The sequence below is a fragment of the Bombus huntii genome, chromosome 3, assembly GCF_024542735.1.
Source record: "Bombus huntii isolate Logan2020A chromosome 3, iyBomHunt1.1, whole genome shotgun sequence".
Lineage (NCBI taxonomy): Eukaryota > Metazoa > Arthropoda > Insecta > Hymenoptera > Apidae > Bombus > Bombus huntii.
The window spans coordinates 2,825,965-2,846,521 of NC_066240.1; the positions used below are offsets into that span (position 1 = coordinate 2,825,965).

At 40.1% G+C, this 20,557-nt stretch overlaps 4 protein-coding genes across 30 annotated transcripts in view; 3 read left to right on the forward strand and 1 right to left on the reverse strand.

Moving 5' to 3' along the window:
* Window positions 1-1,445, forward strand: part of LOC126864266 (FERM, ARHGEF and pleckstrin domain-containing protein 1) — a 28,829-nt gene extending 27,384 nt beyond the window's left edge. For all 4 annotated transcript variants that reach the window (XM_050615429.1, XM_050615430.1, XM_050615431.1 and 1 more), the window contains one exon: window positions 12-1,445. In XM_050615429.1, the coding sequence (XP_050471386.1) occupies window positions 12-87 (76 nt within the window). In that variant the 3' untranslated portion in view covers window positions 88-1,445. The remainder of the gene's footprint in view (window positions 1-11) is intronic.
* Window positions 1,446-2,964: 1,519 nt separating this feature from the next.
* LOC126864283 (uncharacterized) lies at window positions 2,965-5,814 on the forward strand. Of its 22 annotated transcripts, none has more exons than XM_050615500.1 (7): window positions 3,061-3,241; window positions 3,470-4,231; window positions 4,322-4,633; window positions 4,754-4,840; window positions 4,877-4,912; window positions 4,949-5,246; window positions 5,406-5,814. In XM_050615500.1, the coding sequence occupies exons 1-7, from the start codon at window positions 3,178-3,180 to the stop codon at window positions 5,548-5,550; spliced, it is 1,704 nt and encodes a 567-aa protein (XP_050471457.1). In that variant the 5' UTR covers window positions 3,061-3,177; the 3' UTR covers window positions 5,551-5,814. The 22 variants fall into 22 exon arrangements, with proteins under 22 accessions (XP_050471462.1, XP_050471463.1, XP_050471457.1 ...); XM_050615501.1 differs by having other exon boundaries at window positions 3,066-3,241; window positions 4,322-4,513; window positions 4,580-4,633; window positions 4,754-4,912; XM_050615505.1 differs by lacking the exon at window positions 4,877-4,912 and having other exon boundaries at window positions 2,965-3,241; window positions 4,322-4,513; window positions 4,913-5,246.
* Window positions 5,815-6,601: 787 nt separating this feature from the next.
* Window positions 6,602-12,753, reverse strand: LOC126864333 (fibroin heavy chain-like). The gene is made up of 7 exons (XM_050615614.1): window positions 12,407-12,753; window positions 12,211-12,252; window positions 11,345-12,133; window positions 8,595-11,084; window positions 7,952-8,524; window positions 7,088-7,219; window positions 6,602-7,006 (listed from the first exon to the last, which is right to left on the reverse strand). The coding sequence occupies exons 1-7, from the start codon at window positions 12,477-12,479 to the stop codon at window positions 6,969-6,971; spliced, it is 4,137 nt and encodes a 1,378-aa protein (XP_050471571.1). The 5' UTR covers window positions 12,480-12,753; the 3' UTR covers window positions 6,602-6,968.
* A 911-nt stretch (window positions 12,754-13,664) lies between these two features.
* Window positions 13,665-20,547, forward strand: LOC126864271 (serrate RNA effector molecule homolog). Of its 3 annotated transcripts, none has more exons than XM_050615449.1 (16): window positions 13,665-13,821; window positions 14,207-14,345; window positions 14,454-14,732; window positions 14,964-15,158; window positions 16,268-16,334; window positions 16,411-16,658; window positions 16,732-16,904; window positions 16,985-17,116; window positions 17,180-17,424; window positions 17,502-17,642; window positions 17,728-17,976; window positions 18,054-18,224; window positions 18,328-18,590; window positions 18,685-18,960; window positions 19,073-19,195; window positions 20,001-20,547. In XM_050615449.1, exons 2-16 carry the CDS (start codon window positions 14,224-14,226, stop codon window positions 20,077-20,079), a joined length of 2,763 nt encoding a protein of 920 aa, XP_050471406.1. In that variant the 5' UTR covers window positions 13,665-13,821; window positions 14,207-14,223; the 3' UTR covers window positions 20,080-20,547. The 3 variants fall into 3 exon arrangements, with proteins under 3 accessions (XP_050471406.1, XP_050471408.1, XP_050471407.1); XM_050615451.1 differs by having other exon boundaries at window positions 14,466-14,732; XM_050615450.1 differs by lacking the exon at window positions 20,001-20,547 and adding an exon at window positions 19,379-19,821.
* Window positions 20,548-20,557: the final 10 nt, after the last annotated feature.

Below are 20,557 nucleotides of genomic sequence, written 5' to 3' on the forward strand. Positions count from 1 at the left end.
ATGTTTTTCAGGTGGGTAGAAGTGATTCGAAGCGCGACGCAGCAAAGCCATGTGTCAAGTAGTTTTAATGGAAAAGAAGGATATTAACATACGTATTCTATAGAATGCTGAAATGATGTTAACAAAACATTTGAAGAGAATAGCGCTATATGCACCACTATTTCAAAGCGTTTTTCATCTTACGATATAGTATTAAAATCGAGAAATCTCAACATCTTCAGGACAGATCTATGTTAGCAGTAACGTTGCGGCCTTATTCTAGGACTGAAATCAAATTTATACGATTGAAGTTGTAATCGACAATCAAATCAAAATCAAGAGTATCAAAAGAAAATGTAAGAAGATGATAAAAATATCGTAAAAAAGTCAAAGCATTCTGCTAATCTCCAAATTCGATTATTCCAAGAATCATCGATGTTAAGATATGTCGCGTTCTTATCGGTTTCCTTGTACTTTAACTGATGCGTAGTTAAAGATACGCTTGAAAAGGGTGATAATCTGAATGTAAATATAATTATTTCGATCCAAGTGGATCGCATTTGTTTGGAATTTATATGAATCTGATATACGAATCTAAATGTATTTGGATTACTGATAAGAATTTGTTGTCCATCATTCAAACGACGAAACTTCGATATAGATAGTGAAAAATGTATAGATATTAGCGTAAACCTTGGACCAATTTTATAATAGAATTTCTTTAGTCATCCATATAAAAAGACAATAATTTTGTTAGCGTACTGATAATTTTTTTTGTTATTAAATTAATATTAACAAGAGATATATAGAGGTTATTTCTCGCTATTATTAAGGATTTTATGATATCATAATTGTTTTTGCTAGGTATTACTTTTTCGAAGTAATGCACGATTCAATTATACAAAGACTGGCTATGTGAATTTGACGAAAAATTTAGTACATGCATCATACGTGTCACATTTGTAACGATCGCATGTAATTAAAAGAAAGGACCTATGCAATAATAATATGAACACACATATCCACGCGAATGACTCATCTATGCGAAAAACAAAAGTCCATAATTTAATGGTTATCTGTTTTTTTTTTTAGTTATTACGGTTGTTTTGTTATAATATAGAATTTAATTTATATATATATACACACACACACACACATACACATATTATATATACATAGAAATCAAAGAGAAAAAATTAGTTTTATACTCGCAAAACCGTACTCACAAGCGCGCATGGGATATATATATCTGAAAGGATACCTCGTAAGAGATACATGGTTATCTTTAGCAAATTTTCGAAATGTTCGTACAGAGAAGCATCATTCAAATTGCCAAACTTGTACGTTTATTTCAAAACAATTGTATCGTTTTCGCTTCGATACATTTGATAACGTAGATTCGAAATAAGTTGTTATGTAATATGATGTATCAATATTCCACAATAAACGTACATTGCTACTTTTAAGACTCTTTTAATCAATTACGGTAATGGATGTAGTTAAACTTACAATTTGGTCGTTAAGACATTTAATAAAGTATCTATGCACATACATACAAATAAGGGAAGAAATACATATTTATCTTTCAACATTCATCGCGAATATGAAATGTACCCAATATATTCTTGATCTTTCTCAGATTAGATTACTTTTGTTCAAGTTAATAGGTAAATGTATCGAGCCTGAGTATAATCGTGTAGTTTTCCTTGTATTCATTGTGTACCGCGACATTTATAGAAGCTCGAAAGAAAAAAGTTTTCAATCACGAGATGCTGGAAATACCCATAATAAAATTCTAACAATTGTATGCGATATCCTTAATCGTTTCTTCGGTATCACGTTGATCTGAGTACCATTGATTAACGATGGACAATCGTGTTCATATTATATATCATAATGGGATCCAGTCAAACGAGTCTTTAACGTGAGAATTGCGAATGCAAACTATCCTTGTAGAAGAAGAAAACGATAAAATCGTAACCACGAAACGAAGAGAGCGGTGTTTCCGCGAAATGAACTATCTGAACGTATTTTTAAAAATATAAAAGAAATCGTATAACTGTAGTCATCGCTTTATACGTATGTATAATTGATAGAATATTATTATGGTTAGGTCAATGTCTAACTAATAGCAAACATAGCACCAAACATAAATCCGAGGTTATCAGCGTTTCTGTTCATGCGTACAACCTTCTATCGAAGCTCTGATCGTTGTTCGATGACGTTTGTTTGCTGATTTATCAATACCAGTAACGATTTTTTACTCGATGAAGCTTATACCAGTGATGCAACGAAACTAGCCACACCGATGTTCAAAAATGCTTTATGTTTTACTGCATTATCGACATTGCTTGCACAACAAAGCGATCATTGAATGAAAAAACACACGCAAAATTTCCAATGACGTAACCCCCAGCAGCTAACTGGTTTTACCAAACATTATCTTTTTATATTTTTTTGTTCCCATCGAAGGATATTCCGTTTCTAGGACAAGCAACGGAACCAGTGCTGCGGACATTATTCCTATTGCAAAATAGTAACCCAAAGTACAGGATAAAATAATAAATCCAACAATACATTCAATGCCTCTGCGGACGTCAATTAAAAGCCATATGGATAAATTTATTATAATAGAAAAGCGTTTAGATGAAGGGTACGCAAGAAAATGACTACGAGGATCTCGCTAAGAGTTACATAGCTTCAAGGATTTTGACGTCGATATGACAAACACAGATATGTAAAGCGATACTTGAAAATACATTCTTTTGCTTTATTCCTTCAACAAAGCATGATAATAACAATGCTATCTTAAGATGTACAACAAATTTCAGCATTTGTTAAGAATGCATCAATAACAATAAATTAATCGCGAAGCATGTGGCCGACAAAGAAAGAAAAGAATAACAGCATGTTTTGAAACTGACGAGGATCTCGGATCTAAACAGCGATCATTCAGAGATAGGAGAGGCTCGAAGAAAGCAAGATAGAACGATTAGACGCGTTATACGTTCATCATCGGTTACCTCAGCCTTGGTTGGCAGCTGTATTTTTTGCTCCTGTTGTACCGTTTCACGCTTGGAACAGCGTTCGAAGAAGCGACAGTTGTTACAGGAAGAACCGCGGGTAATCAGAGTGGGAGGAATGATATAAAGATGAGCGTCTTGCGAACGATCGGAATAGAAGAATCGATCCTACAACATGTGGAGGTATCGAACGATCGGGCTTTTTGCCTTGCTGGCACTTCTCTGCATTGACGCACAAGGTACATTTTCTACTAATTCTATTCTTCTCTGAGATTAAATTTTACGTGGTGTGATTTCCACTCGTGCTAAGTGATTATGTTTTTTTATATTCGTTTGTTCGTTACATCATAAATTAAATTACAAATTTAAAAGGTTAAAAGGAATTGCGAATACTTATGTCCCTCTCGGATTTAATGTCAACTTTGCCAAGCAGTGTCTAATTTTAAAATTATAAAATATTTTTTTAGCTGCAGAGACCAGAGCGAAACGTAACCCTCACGGATTTCACGATGCAGCCGCTGAAAGCAGTTTCCTGAAATCTCTTGCTGGTGTGGGTGGATTAGGTGGTGGATTAGGTGGTGGATTTGGCGGAGGATTTGGCGGAGGTTTCGGCGGAGGTGGCGGTGGAGGCGGAGGTGGAGGTGGTGGCGGATTTGGTAGTGGTGGAGGATTCGGTTCTGGTGGTGGTTTTGGTGGCTCCAAGGGAGGACCTGGCTGCCATACCGGAGGTTGCGCTGGCCACGGCAGTAGTGGTGGTGCCGGAAGTGGTGCAGGAGGTGGTGCCGGAGGTGGTGCCGGAGGTGGTGCCGGAGGTGGCCTAGGAACTGGCTTAGGAGGTGGCCTAGGAAGTGGTCTAGGAGGTGGCCTAGGAAGTGGTCTAGGAGGTGGCCTAGGAAGCGGTCTAGGAGGTGGCCTAGGAGGTGGAGCTGGCGGGCACGGTGCAGGCGGGCACGGTGCAGGCGGGCACGGAGGAGCTGGTGGTCGCCCTGGCGGTGGAGCCGGAGGATATGGTGGCTCCGGAGCTGGAGGTGGCGCTGGAGGATACGGTGGCTCCGGAGCTGGAGGTGGTGCTGGAGGATACGGAGGATCTGGCGCTGGCGGTGGTGCTGGCGGTGGGGCTGGAAGTGGTGCTGGAGGTGGCGCTGGAGGATACGGAGGATCTGGCCCTGGGGGTGGCGCCGGAGGATACGGCGGCTCTGGAGCTGGAAGTAGCGCCGGGAGTCATGCGGGTATGTTGATTTTACACACAAGTTGTAAGTATTGCCTTTCATATAAACAGTACTTTCTTCAAATTGTCATTTTCTCTTTTAAATTGTCAGGGTCGACTGGAGTAGTAAAAACTGGTGGATATGGTGGCGCAGGCGGCGGAGCTGGAAGTGGTGGTTACGGTAGTTCAGGTGCCGGAGGTGGTGCTGGCGGACGTGGTGGTGGAGCTGGAGGATATGGTGGTGCAGGCGCCGGTGGTGGAGCTGGAGGATATGGTGGTGCAGGCGCCGGTGGTGGAGCTGGAGGTTATGGTGGCCTAGGCGGTGGTACTGGTGCTGGTGGACACGGTGGCGCCGGTAGTGGAGCTGGAGGTTACGGTGGTTCAGGTGCCGGAGGTGGTGCAGGCGCCGGTGGTGGAGCTGGAGGTTATGGTGGTCTAGGCGGTGGTGCTGGTGCTGGTGGACACGGTGGAGCAGGTGCTGGAGCTGGAGGTTACGGTGGTTCAGGTGCCGGAGGTGGCGCAGGCGCCGGTGGTGGAGCTGGAGGTTATGGTGGCCTAGGCGGTGGTGCTGGTGCTGGCGGACACGGTGGAGCAGGTGCCGGAGGTGGAGCAGGCGGATTTGGTGGAGCTGGTGCTGGAGGTGGAGCTAGTGGACACGGCGGCGCAGGTGCCGGTGGTGGAGCTGGAGGATATGGTGGCGCAGGCGCCGGTGGTGGAGCTGGAGGATATGGTGGATCAGGCGCCGGTGGTGGAGCTGGCGGATACGGTGGAGCAGGTGCTGGAGGTGGAGCAGGTGGTCTAGGCGGAAGCGGTGGTTATGGTGGTTATAGAGGGGCAGGCGCCACTTCCAGTGCCACCGCCAATGCCAACGCCAACGCGAATGCTTATGCAGCTGCGAGTGCCAGTGCTAATGCACATGCTCTTGCTAATTCAAATGCGCATGCATCCGCCACTGCGAACGCAAACGCTGGTGCCGGTCTCGGAGGAGGATACGGCGGTTACGATGGTTACGGTGGTCCCGGTGGACATGGAGTCGAGTAAGTTAATTGATATTAATATATGAATTAAAATAATTTCTTAAAAGAAGTAAGATAAAATGACGAACTATTCCTTTTTACTTATTTTTGACACCGCTGAATATAGAAATTATTCAACGATTGACAAAATAATTAATTCAATGATTGTTGTCGAATTAGTCTTTTTTCCCGTATGGGCGATATCAACGAAGGAGTGAATAAGAGCGGAGCCGTGGACAAAGCCAAAGGTGTCTACAGCAGTAGTGCAGCCAACATCGATTCTACTGGAAAGGGATCATACAAAGTATCGGCTGGAAAAGTCTAAATGGTCTTACCGGAGGAGGTTGAAGTCGACATTTACGATAGAAGACGAGCCAGAATTTGATCTGTGATCAAAGGCTTGCGCGGGGCTCGATTCGCGTATCGCTATTTTTACTGTTTATACCTAGTCTGTCTTTATTGTATTCAATGAATAAAATGCGTGGGCGAGTCTGGCGTAGCGCTAAACCTTTAAAATACCTCCTCTTTAAAATAGCAGATTCACATGACGTAAACTGTGCAGTTCGAATAAACGATTCATTCTTACTTATTTCTGTCTATAAAGTATTATTGGATACGTCCTTTACACCGACCATTGCATATGCTTCTGTAGATAAAGCCAAGTAGAAATTTTTTTAATTGAAGTTTATTTAATTTTCATCTTTCATTGGCTAACTACGAATTAATTTCCGATTGACTTTTCTGAAAACGATGTTCTGAATCGTAGAACTTTTGTAGTCATATAGATAATTCATATGACTTTTAACGTGAATCCCAAGGTAACAGCAGTTTATTATGCGTTATTATCACTAATAATGCATCGTATGTTTATATGACTCGTTCGATAAAATTATCTTTTCACAGCTATTGGATACAACGAGGATATGTTTAACTACAGATTCAAGATCCTCCCACTGATATGAATAATTCATAAGTTAAGACGCGTAATGTATATACATACTTACAAACGTCTATCTTTGGGATATGTCAGTGACATAAGTGGTATTTCCGTATACACGATGTTACATTTAAATTCATTTGTAAAACCACGTTTGTCACTCTTCGCGTCAAAGATACTGCTATCCAATCAATTTGTATGAGAACCAACGATTTATTATTCCTACTTTGTGTCAGATACTTTGCTTCTTTACTACATGCGACTAGAATGTTTAGAATGAAGGAGAAATGTTGTCTTTTGTATGTTTGCCTTTTATAACAATCTTGAATTCGAACATTGGTGATCGATGACACATTTCGATGTATTTAAGAACAACTAACAACGTCCTCGAGCAATCTTGCTATTTGACCATAATTTGAAGGATAATCTTAAAAAGTAGTTCATCAAAAATAATTCTTTTTATTGATACATTACCATATGTATTAAATCTGTTTAACAACATATTTCATTCGTTAGTTACGTCATTATTCATTAAACACCGATCGATAAGAATCGCCGTATAATAAGAATACAATCGCTTCGAAGAATTGACCATTAATTACCGGCGAATTATCAAGGCGCGTGTAGAGAATTCTAAAAAGAACGGTAATTTTGCTCGTACATCGATTTGTTTGTATTATAAAAGATGAGTAGGTAAAACGAGTTACGAATAGAAATACAAACGAAGCAGAGTGAAACAGTCGTTTACGTAATTTGCGGATGATTGAAATTTATCTTCTCCTGGAAATATCGTTCGTTTCCATCGCTTAGCCTTTCACGAAAGTGGGTTGTGCGCCTGCCCAGCCTGAAACAGCGTTTTATTTTTTAAAGACCGATTCTTTGGCTATTTATGCAAACACATGCGAACTGGATTTACAAAACTTACTGCTAGCACTGCTACTCGCATAAGCGGAAGCACCGCTGGAGGACAAGGCACCGCTTCCAGCATGACTTCCTGCCGACGCTCCGCTGGAAGCCCAACTTCCACTGTTTGCTTGTCCGAAACCTGTGTTTGGTGCTAAAAACCAATATATTGTTTCCATTTTATCATACCTTAACTGAAAGTTTTATGAATTTAAAATGAGTTAAAATGACAACAGAGACGTAAATATTAACAAATTAAAGTTTACAACAAAGGCGATAATCATCAATATCATATACATAGAATAACATAAACATTATATACGTATATAACATATACATAGAATAATTTTTATGTATAGCTTACATGCTATACACATACAACCCTGTAACGTAGTAGGATTACACAACATCGCAGACATTGGAAGAACGGAAATTATTTGATGTATCCGATAATTATTATTAATTAACAGTTTATGCCTATGATTTATGTTTTATCAGGAGCGAGATCTCATTGATCAACCTGATACGTTGGATGAAGAAAATGAAAATTCAAATAGAAGTGTTTCGATAGTAGACCTTGAAACGTTTTCCTATCTCTGGGAGTTTATATTCACTGGTTATATTCACAGTTATATTACCTATATTAATCTTCATTGAAGATCTCTGTCTAATCTTTCATGATCCGAAGCCTACTTTCTGCTTCATGTCGAGAAATTTGAATTTGCATAACGATGTTGTAATCGACACGCTATAACGGAATCTCGAAATATTGGTATGATTAGCGCCTTTCTAGTAAATATATTTTTCTAGAAGGTATATATTTCGCCAATCTAGTAAACGTTAATAAAATAACAAGGCAAAATTATTGTAAAGCAAATAGACATACCAACTCCAGAACCAGAATTGGCGTGTGAAGAAGCTTGTGCACTGCTGAAAGCTCCAGAAAGTGCACCACCGAAAAGATTTCCAAATCCTCCCGGACCAATTCCAACACCTCCTCCGCTTCCCGAGCCACGGTTTATTGTGGATGGATTTCTCACGGCTGAAGAGCTTCCGTCGTTCGTTGAACCTGAATTCCAAATCGAGCCAGGATAATGATCGGAATGTCCTTGTTGTGTTTTATCGCCAAAGGAAGGACTTCCATTCGTTTGACTCAGTCCGCTATTACCCATGTTACTGTCTGGAGCAAACGATCCTCCAGGAATTGAATTAGGCGTGGCATCAATTCCGATGTCTCCCCTTCCGTGTCCTAATCCATTAAGGAAAGGATTATCTTTGCCAATAGGCTTAGGTGCTTGTTCTCCGATCGAAACAACGTTCTTGCCACCGCTGCCTGGACTCGCTGCTACTCCTGCGCCTACATGACTCCAAGCTCCCGCTCCCGCGACTGCACCAGTTCCTTGCAGGAAGGGATTTCCATAACCGATTGGCTTACTAGTAGCTGTTAGCTGAGGACCACCTAAGATAGATGTTTTTTAGTATCAAGCATAAATGAAAAGAGGATACATATAATTTTTCCTATTAATTACCAGCACCAGAACTAGGAATCTTTCCAGTTAAGAAAGGATTCGACGGATACGACCCTACTCCTTCTCCAGGAATTTTATTCGTTGTTTCAGTCTTGTAAACGTATAAAGGATTGCTTGGTCCAGAGGTACACTCGTCGCTGGTTCCAGATGTACAACCTTGCGGACCAGTTCCAGGCGTGATTTGTTGAGGACTTTGCGAAAAATCATTTGGGTTTGCTTCAAAACCTCCTAATGGTTTAGAAGCCTTATTAACACCTACTGAAAGATCGTTTGGACTACAAGGCTTGTAATCTGGAGATTCATTCAGACTTGTTCCACTGCTGCATCCGCTCCCAGTTCCACAACCTTGAGATCCATTTGTGCAACCCTTATCTGTTTCTCCCGATGGATAAGAATTAAGTTCATGCGGAGGCTTTGTTGTGCTGGGGCCACCATAAGAAGCAGGTTGGTAAGAAGGCTTTGCTGTTCCGATACCCCCATAAGGAGCAGGTTGGTAAGAAGGCTTTGCCGTTCCGGTACCCCCATAAGGAACAGGTTGGTTAGAAGGCTTTGCCGTTCCGGTACCCCCATAAGGAGCAGGTTGGTAAGAAGGCTTTGCCGTTCCAGTATTATCATGAGGAGCAGGACGGTAGGAAGGCTTTGCCGTTCCAGTATTATCATGAGGAGCAGGACGGTAGGAAGGCTTTGCCGTTCCAGTATTATCATGAGGAGCAGGACGGTAGGAAGGCTCTGTCGTTCCAGGACCACCGTAAGGTGCAGGCTGATAAGAAGGCTTTGGCGTTCCGGTACCTCCATAAGTAGCAGGTTGATAAGAAGGTGGTGTTTTTCCGGTATCACTATAAGGTGCACCCGTAGGTGTATGAGGTTTAACCCCTGCAGGGCTTCCTGGTACAGGATTTACGTTCACATAAAAGATTTTGCTATCTCCGTTTTTGGGAGTACCGTGTTTAGGTGCTGTAGCCGAAGAACCTCCTTTAACACCAGTGTAATTAGGTTTCTGAGTTCCGTAAGGAACGTTTCCGTTTGGAGAACCTGAAGACCCTGGCGTCTGTGCAATTCCAGATGGAGATCCATAAGAAGGACTGCTCGAAGGATGGCTAGAATCGAAACCGTTTCCAGCGGTCGGCGCACGAGTTCCCGCGTACGCTATGCTTGAAGCTACAGCGTTTGCATTAGAATTTTGAGGGCTTGTCGGATATACTGAATTTCCTAAGCTTCCCGGTCTGGCTGTATTTCGAGAGTTCCATGGAGATCCTCCGTATGGCCCCGTATCGGAACCGTGACCAGTGTTACTTTTCGGCAATCCACTACCAGGATATTGCCCCTGTCCCGCGGGAGAACCGTGCGGAGAACCCGAAGGACTGCTTTGAGGCGATCCACTTCCCGGATATTGCCCCTGTCCCGCGGGAGAACCGTGCGGAGAACCCGAAGGACTGCTTTGAGGCGATCCACTTCCCGGATATTGGCCTTGTCCTACGGGAGAACCGTGTGGAGAACCCGAAGGACTGCTTTGAGGCCATCCGCTTGCAGGATATTGGCCTTGTCCAGCGGGAGAACCGTGCGGAGAACCCAAAGGACTGCTTTGAGGCGATCCACTACCAGGATATTGGCCTTGTCCAGCGGGAGAACCATGCGGAGAACCCGAAGGACTGCTTTGAGGCGATCCACTTCCCGGATATTGGCCTTGTCCTACGGGAGAACCGTGTGGAGAACCGGAAGAACCACTTTTCGGCAATCCACTACCAGGATATTTCCCCTGTCCCGCGGGAGAACTGTGCGGAGAACCCGAAGGACTGCTTTGAGGCCATCCGCTTGCAGGATATTGCCCTTGTCCCGCGGGAGAACCGTGCGGAGAACCCGAAGGACTGCTTTGAGGCGATCCATTACCAGGATATTGGCCTTGTCCAGCGGGAGAACCATGCGGAGAACCGAAAGGACTGCCTTGAGGCCATCCGCTTGCAGGATATTGCTCTTGTCCCGCGGGAGAACCGTGCGAAGATCCCGAAGGACTGCTTTGAGGCGATCCACTTCCCGGATATTGGCCTTGTCCTACGGGAGAACCGTGTGGAGAACCGGAAGGACCACTTTTCGGCAATCCACTACCAGGATATTGTCCCTGTCCCACGGGAGAACCGTGCGGAGAACCCGAAGGACTGCTTTGAGACGATCCACTTCCCGGATATTGGCCTTGTCCTACAGGAGAACCGGAAAGACTGCTTTGAGGCGATCCACTTACAGGATGCTGGCCTTGGCTCGGATTTGGTCCATAAGATGATGCAAAGGGACTGTCATGTGGTCTCGTTCGATCAACAGATTTATCGGCACAACTGGCATCATAAGGACTGCTGGAACATCCGGCTGGAGATCCTTGAGGATTATATACTGCTGTTGGACCCGTGGAATGAACAGGACTTTCCTTCTGAACATTTGCGGGGTTGCTCCCAAAGAATGGCACTGGAGATTGTTTTACAGGACCAACACCGCTTGAACCTAAATTAGAGATCGACTAATGTAACCTTTATGCATTTTGTTAAAAATGTTCGATTGCAGATTTGAATACTTTAAAAAAATTTGAATAATGTATTTGTAAATTTTATCTATTTATATTATATTATATTTATATTATTTATTCTCGAAAATTATTCAGAATTTCACGGTCAAAGAGATGAATTTATGTATAAGGTAAAGCTGGTGTTTGCTTGACTCGTTGAATCGGCATCGTTAAATAAGATGTAAAAATTCTAGCTAACCTTGAGCACAGCCGGTGCCGTGTTGATAATTGCCGGAGCATCCAGAACCTGTTTTTGGACCACTATTCCAACTTCCATCGCTGGTAGGACTCGATACATCCGCATTCGGTACACTTCCAGAATTCCAACTGTTAGAAGGATGCGGAGCTGTTCCGGGTGAACCACCGAACCCTTGGTTCCAGGCGGGTTTCGGCGTAGTTCCAGAGCCTGTGTTCCATCCTGATCCAGGTTGCTGACCGGTTACAGGGAACGCTTTGTTCCATGGTGAACCTGAGCTCGAGCTCCCAGTTTCAGGGCGTCCTCCTTTAATTGGCGTTGTTCCAAATGGAGCGCCACTTCCACCGCTCGCAGCATTTGACGTGGCGCTGACTCCCGTGTGTGGTCCTTGACCGTTGGGATTAAGCACTCCTAATTTCTGTACGCCCGGAGGCGATCCTCCTTTATTTTTCTGTCCGTGATAATGACCGTGTTCTCTATACTGTCCATCGTCCCCGTCATCGCAATCGTCTTCGTCTTTTTCTTCTGGTTCAGTTTCATCCTCGTCTTTTTCCCAGTAATCGTCGTCTTCCCACTTGCACTTAGGACAGCCACCATGCTGATTTCCTTTGACTCCACCGTTTGGCTGATTATTGCCATTGTAGCCAGTGTTGTCGTAACTGCGAATTCCTTTGTGCCCGTCATGGCTCCCATCAACCGCAGGTAGGCTTCCGATTCCAGTAAAGGCATTACTCAACGAGAATGCGCTTGCACCTGCATTCGCGTATGCGTTTGCGGACGCCGAAGCGCTGCCTATTCTCGGAATTAATGAAAACAGTTAATAAAAATCTTATCGATTTATCCTCTACATTTTAAAATACAATACATACTGTACGCTAGACTACTGCTTCCGCCACTTCCTTCGTGCGCTCCTGAAAGTAACAGATTAGAGTTTAATATCGTTGTGTGGGTGGTTTATCGTATATATCTTCTTTTCGTGGCCAAAGTATTATATAATAGTGATGGATCGTTATAGAAAAAAAGCAATGTGGAAACGAGAGAAAAAAGATGGAGAATGTAGTTTACCTGAACCAACAATGACCGTGGCGATTAGAAGGGCGAACATCGAGAACCGGATTGTTTGATTTATCCCGATCATCCTAAGATTATTTGGTACGGTCGAATCCTTGATTGTTCGACACGAGCTTCAAGTCATTGAGAGGCGAGTCTCGATTGAATACTTCTATATATAAGGATACCCCCGGCAGTGAAAGTCAAGTATCATCCCCGACCGTGAAGATACGCATCCGAATGTCGGTGGCAATGAGTAATACTTGTTTGACTCTTTCTACCAGACGGTGTTCGCAGCACTAACAATAGGTACGCCGATCGACTAGTTTCAGCCAGCCGGCTTCGTCGCGACTACGTCATCCGGCTTTAGGAGTTTCCACGAGATACACGATTCCCCACACGTTTCTTTTGAAAAGGAAGGAGCATCATGCAAATTGGAGCGTAACCCATCCTTGCTTTTTTGAATTTATGACACTGCTTGGCATTACTTGTTGCAACATTTGATATTCCTCTCCAGTGATTTTATTTTCGTCTCCTACGTCGCCGTTCAACCATTTGACAACTCTTGTTCGCTTATTTTGTTGTGGATAAGTTAGTTACGATGGGAAAGAAAAAATCCAAACATACAGAGAGTTGCATCGCAGTCCTGGCGACTTCGACGCTCGCTCGGGAAATATGTTCTATTTCTAAGTTCGCATTATTTCCATTTATATTAGAGGCGTACCGAATTTTCTATGTCTATAGTTCGCATTATTTCCATTTATATTAGAGGTGTACCGAATTTTTTATGTCTATAGAAAATTATGCTGCTTTCCGTAAGACAATAATACATATGACTCTATGCACTTTCTGCGAATCGTGGAAAAGAGAATCAATGATCGTTATGTATGTATAATTGCTACCGCATGATTGCAGAATTATTTATAGAACACGCGCTTTGTTTCATCAAATGTCGATATCCTGGATAGGAGATTATATCGGAATACGGGAAAACCACTGACATTCAGCTCTTTAATATTTTTCAATTGGGATAATCGTATGATTCGTATGATTCGGGATGATTCAGTATCGTGATGCCTGATTTAGATGCCTTATCCATATAAATTGTAATATTTAAATACTATTTAATGCTATTTAAAAAATTGTACTGAACGATCTGTATAATGTATCAAATATTTTTTACGTGATTCTAGTCATGCAAATATCTGTTACTATACGATTCGTATTAAAGCTTATTTGAATTTCGCGGCTCTCAAGCAAAAGAATAATCGATATGCGAGTGCAGTATCGATTACAATGGCGCTTATGACGCCATACCTGCGTCACAATACATATACAGTATGGTTAGTACTTTGGTGACGCAGGGTAACGGGTGACAAAAATCCCTTGTGCTGGAGTTTTAATTTCATTCTGCAATATACTTTAAGTGGGTGAGTTTTTTTGTTTCCATTTAGTTTCCTTAATTCGGATATATTATATATATGTTCTCTTGATAATACTATGTCTTATTAAATTGCCAAACTGCAAATGCTTTGGACACTCTACAAGCAAGACTCGCGCGTTGTTCGAACATTTTGTTCGAAAAATTGTAAATAATTGATAGTTCCGCAACACACACGTTCACAAAAGTTTATACATCTTTCAAGTATAGTATCGATAAAACGATGATTGAGAAGTTTGTGGATCACGTGCTGGAAAATACGTATGTTCTAATTGCCTACTCCCTAACCCCTTCTAGATTCCAGAAAATACTGGAAGTACTACTTTATTAAGGATTAGAATTCTATAAACGCTATTTGCATCTTGTTTGTTTAGCATTAAATCCTTGCATTATGGGTGACTCTGATGATGAATACGATAGGAAAAGAAGAGACAAATTTAGAGGGGAGAGAACAGAATCTTATTCTAGAGAAGGTCGACGAGATGACAGAAGAAGAGATGATTGGGTGGATAGGTAACTACCTAATTGATAAGCTTTAAAATAAATATTAACAAATAAAATCATATTGAAAATAAGTTATTCTGTTTTTGCATAAACAGGCTCTGATAGTTTTAACGATAGTAATTATTCCAGAGAATGGTCCAGTCGACCTAGACAACGTCCAGATTACAGAGAATACCGTGGAGGTGGAGGTGGTGGACGCGATAGATATAGTCCTGGCAGATCACAGGAGATGGCACCGCCTATGAAAAGAATGAGAACAGATTGGGACGATCGTCCAAGATATGGACATGATTATTACGGAGGTGGAGGAGGGGGTGCAACTTCCTGGGGACCAGACCATTATCCACCTCCTCACCATGGCAATCATCACTATGGAAACCACAGTAACAGTAACAGGTTTGTGTTTCTTATGTTATTTTTAATGCAGATTTTCTTTTTTCTCTCCCTTTTCTTTTCTTTATGAATTTGTTCTTGGTTTATAAACAGCATTGTCATGAAAAAAAGAGGTTGTATTATAAGTATGCAAAAAAGGAGTCGATTCACTCCAAGACTGTTGGCCCGATTAAGGTAGCGTTTAAATGTTTAAAATTTCTTGACTAATTGTAAGTGGTTTCATGTTTTGTGCAGTCGAGAGGTAGCTGGTAACTTCAGCAATTCCAATGTTGAAACTCAACCACCAATGATGTCTTTCAAAGCGTTTCTCGGAACTCAAGAAGACTCGATTACAGACGAGGAAGCTATTAAACGATATAACGAATATAAATTGGAATTCAGGAGACAACAATTGAATGAATTCTTCGTTGCACACAAGGACGAGGAATGGTATATTTCATTTTTTAATTCACTAATAATGGTCTCGAAATTATTCCTTATATGTATATTGTGAAGCTCAGTCGTACTTAAATGTGGATATAAAAATAATTAATTTCTACAGTGGTTTAATTGTTATTACTGTTAAAACAATAATCTTGCAATCAATGTTTCCACAAGACGTCGAGATCCACGTTGTTGCATGAAAGTTATGCCCACTGTAGAAAGTAATCTTTTAATCCTAATGAAATTATTAGACTATCTGTTCGGGTATGTATGCCTAGAGTGCATACGTACGTTGAACAGAAGAGCGTTAGGGTGTAGTAGCTTTATAATTTTTGCTAAATTGCAGACACAATTTTATCGGTAATTGCAAGCAATATGACCAGCTCTGTCTATCCCTACAGTGTACAGCCAGCAACGCCTTATGTCTTGGGCACAGGTCACCTCGCTCGTTTATTTTTACGTACGATAATTTATGAATTTCGCGTTTCGCGCATCGCAGAAGAATTGAGGTGTCTATTAGGTAGTTAAACAAAGATGCGAGCTGGGCGCGCAAAGCCCAAACATGCTCGCGATAGGCCGCGTTCTAAACCCGTTTAATTATTTCTGACATTCAAAAGATATGCTATTGTTACAATAGACCTCTGAGTCGACAAGAAAACTGAATGCGAGTAAAAATATCAGACTCTACAGGTGAGGCTTCATTCTGTAACTGACAATGTTGACAGTAAAACTGATAATTTATAAATAATCGTCTCGAGGAAAAGGATATAATAATATTTAGTCACAAGGAATGATTCGCTCTAGATATGGATGGGAAACGTAACACAATTACTGCTATATCTTATTCATCACCTATTGCGACAAATTTATTACGATTACGTAAATATGTTTATGATCGATAAAAAGCACGCTCTGTGCTTATACGAACATGAATATTTTCAGTACAAAATTATATTGAGGACTTAGTAGAACTAACTACTATCTTAATTCTAATGCACTTTCTTTTGAATATACATAAATGATAAATCCACAAATTGTACGTCTGTTTGCTTTAATTTACAAGAAATTTATTTCAAAATTGATTGAAACACCATATTTTTCTACCAATTTACCAGGTTCAAAATAAAGTATCATCCAGAAGAATCAGTGAAGAGAAAGGAAGAACAGGTGGCAGCTCTTAAGGTATAAATTATCGATTTAAAAATATTTTCCCTAAGGAATCGATTGAACCTACTATTCTTACCATCTTTCCTGGCAGAAACGTGTCGAAGTCTTTCTGGAAATGCTAGAAATTAAAGAAATAGATAAAGTTTCTGTGGATGCCGATCAAGCTGATGCTTTGCTGCATCTGCTAGATGCTGTAGTTATTAAATTAGAAGGTGGTACAGAAGAAGATTTACAAGTTTTAGACATAAAGCCAACAAATATGATTATAACTAAAGATACGATCAAAGATAAAGAAGACGTGAAGAACAAAATTGGAGCTGAAAAAAAAGGCGATAATAGGTTTGGATTGGTATTCGTTAAAAGAAGGATAGGGGAAGGTTTGAAGGATTAATCGTTATTGTACACTTTACAGTGATACGAATAAAGTTGATGAAGCTTCGAAAACTGAGAAAAATTTAAAAAATGGTCAAAGTGTGGACTCTGAGGTTAAAAGCGCAGAAAATGACGAAATTTCGATAGAGGAAGTTGAAAAGTCAGAGGAAAATATAGAAGAAACAAAAAAGGATGATAGTGCGGATAGCACAAGTATTTGATTTTGTTTATTAAATAAAAAATAATACTTACAATTTTTTTATTATCTTCACTTTCTTTTTACTTTTGTGTAGGCAAACAAGAGGAAATTAATATCAAAAAGAGAAAACGAACTGATAGTAACAGCAGTAGTAGCAGCAGTAGCAGCAGTAGTAGTTCCTCTGGTAGCGATAGTAACAAACCCGATACACCGAAAGCAGATCCTCGTAAGTTTCAATGTTATACTTATTTAAAAATTGTACATTACTCTTTAATTTAATTTGTTCCAGATATAACTGAAAAAATGGATGTCAGTAATGAAAACACTGATGCACAGGATAATAAAGAAGGTGATCGAGATGCTAAAACAGACAGTGAACCTTTGCCAGAAGCTAAAAAGTCTGCTATGGAACCAGAAGCGGTAATCGACCTAGCCAGTGAAGATAAAGAAAAAGAACCTAGAGCTTTGCACAAGACCAGCAGTATCTTCCTCCGTAATTTAGCACCTACGATAACAAAGGCAGAAGTTGAAGCGGTTAGTTATAAATATATGTCGTATATATTGTAGGTTACATTTTTTTTGATAAATTTATGAATAATCTGTATAAATAGATGTGCAAACGTTTTCCTGGATTTTTGCGAGTTGCCATAGCAGATCCTCAACCAGAAAGGAGATGGTTTAGAAGAGGTTGGGTGTCTTTTGAAAGACAAGTAAACATAAAAGAGATATGTTGGAGCTTAAACAATATTCGGGTATGTTGATAAATAATTTAAATACACGTGTGCGAATAAAGGAAAAAAATTAAAATATTGAAACAACATGGAATAATTTCTACAGTTACGGGACTGCGAACTTGGAGCTATAGTAAACCGAGACCTTTCGCGTCGCATACGCACAGTAAATGGTTTAACATCCCATAAACAAATAGTTAGGCATGATATCAAATTGAGTGCTAAAATCGTGCATAATTTGGACAGCAGGGTTGGTTTGTGGAATGAAGAAAAAAGAGATGATAATACAGTTAAACAGGATGATGACAACAAAGAAAATAAAAGTATTCAAAATGTACATGAAGTTGAGCAAGCTGTAAGGCCAATTAATTTACACATTCAATTAGTGCTTATAATGACGTTATTGAAAAATCATGACGTATGTTCCTACAGGCATTTGGATTGTCATCTAAAAATCCAGTATTGAAGAACATAACCGACTATCTGATAGAAGAGGCATCAGCCGAAGAAGAGGAATTATTAGGAATGTCTGGTGACAAAGAAGAGGGTCAATTGGGAGGTGATGGGGACGGTCCAATTGAAAGAGATCCGACATTGATCAAGGTATTAAGTGTCAGCCGTATAAAAAGATTCATTTATTATGATATGGAGATGTACTTTTTTTTTTTTTTTTTTTTTTTTGTTTTGTTTTTTTTTTTTTTTTTAGGTCTTGGATAGATTGATCCTTTATTTGCGAGTAGTTCATTCGGTTGATTATTATAATCACTGTGAATATCCAAACGAAGACGAAATGCCAAATAGGTGTGGAATCATGCACGTTAGAGGATCTCCTCCTACCGCTAAAGTTACTAGCACCGAATTATCAGAATACTGTCGCAATTTTGAAAGCAAGATGGCAGCATTCTTGCAACCAATTGCAACGCTGTCTCAAGAGGAGTTCGATAAGCTGGGTGCTAAAAATGCTGAAGCGTATCCTTTCCTCTTTTGTTTCTTTTAAAATATGTTGAAAAAATTTGTTAGATAACTCTTTTGTCTCTATTATTTCTTTAATATTTGATATTAGTGAAGTCGAAAAGTTCGTTCAAGCCAATACACAAGAACTATCAAAAGATAAATGGCTGTGTCCACTTAGTGGGAAAAAGTTCAAAGGACCAGATTTTATTCGGAAACATATTTTTAATAAACATGCAGAAAAGGTAGCAGAAGTAAAAGCGGAAGCAGAATATTTTAATAACTACTTAAGAGATCCAAAAAGGCCACAACTTCCTGAACACCCGGGAAATAAAGCACCTCCGAGAGAGAGCTTACGCGAAGGATTTACTCCGTATGGATGTAGCACGTAAGTGTTAAATATGCTCAAATCATTTTGCTAGAACAGTACTTCTCTTTCACATTCAAATTCATCATAACACATGATTCTTATACTAATTACCGCTAATTTAATCGTGAAGATTTGGAAGTTATGGAGGTGGTTACGGTAGCAGCAGGGGAGGATATGGATCAAGTTACGGAGCAGGATTCGGTGGAGGGTTCGGAATGCCGCGTTCCAATCGTGGTGGTTTTAATCGAGGGCGGTAAGATATTTTTGTTTTAATTTTTCGCAATTCGCTAGCTTTGTATAAACAACCTGTAGTACGATGGAACGCAGTAAAACTTCTGGGTACTTGAGTAAATGACTTGTTTGAAAAATCGATCAAGTTGTCGTTTTCGTAAATTCTTTTTCGCCATATTGAACGTGGTGATACGCTGTTTTACAGGGCTGCGCCGGACTCAACTTCGAGGCCTCTTATTAGTTATAATGATTTGGACCAGCTAGACATGGATATGTTTTAAGTTTTATCAAGCACCATTCGAATTTTTTTATACGGAAGTAAAAGCAATGAGAAAAATTCTGAATGATATCAGACTTTCGTGCTAGCAGATCTATATCTGGATTATGTAACACAGAGTACATATTTAGTATCGAGCGAACCGTCCAATTAAAGCAATGTGTTACAAAATCAGCACACTTCTTGCTTTCTCGATACGCGATAACTTAAACCATTCGTGCACATAAACAAAGAAAATATAATTATGTCGTATACCTTAGTACAAAAAATTCTTTTACTTTATGTTCCTTTACAAAAAAAGAAACAGAATCGGCAGATGCTGTACTTTTATAAGCCGACGAGTTGCAAATAAAAGTATTTGTTTGTATTTACGTGTGCTTTTATTTTATATCCCATTTCCGTTCGAATCCTATGTCCAGTTGGTCGTACGTCGTCGTGTGCTGTCTCGTTAATTATTTTAGGATCTACATTTACGCGTAGCTTTAGTGCATCGCAAGGAACGAATACTTTGTTGAGAGTAGAATCTATTAATTTTTATTAAACGTTACAGTGGCGGCGGAGGAGACTTCCGACCAGTGATTCATTATCGTGATCTCGATGCACCAAGAGAACCAGATGAATTTCTCTAAATTGATTCGATAGACGAAAGATCAAAGGAACAAAGGAATCATGTGTTTGAAATCGATGAATTTGATGAAAGCAATATTGGGATGTGCGTACTATATATCTATATATGTATATAACAATCTATAAGATCATATATGTCATATATATATTTCTTATATATATAATTTATATATATAAGAAATATATCTCTATGCATAAGACTTTATATAAACATTACAGTCACATACAAAAATATACCTATATATATAATTTTAATGTGTGTATAAACACAACTCATGAATAGAGAAATGCATTCAAATGCAAAGATCTCCTACCTACTAGTATATCTTATTTAAGGAAATATACTTTATCCGTAATACTTGGAAACAATGTTCTGTTGGAGTAACATACAAGATAGATCAGCTACAGCAAAAATCAATATTTGTAATCTGTCCTATGATACAATAATAAAGTATATCGTTTACTAATTACACTCTGGTA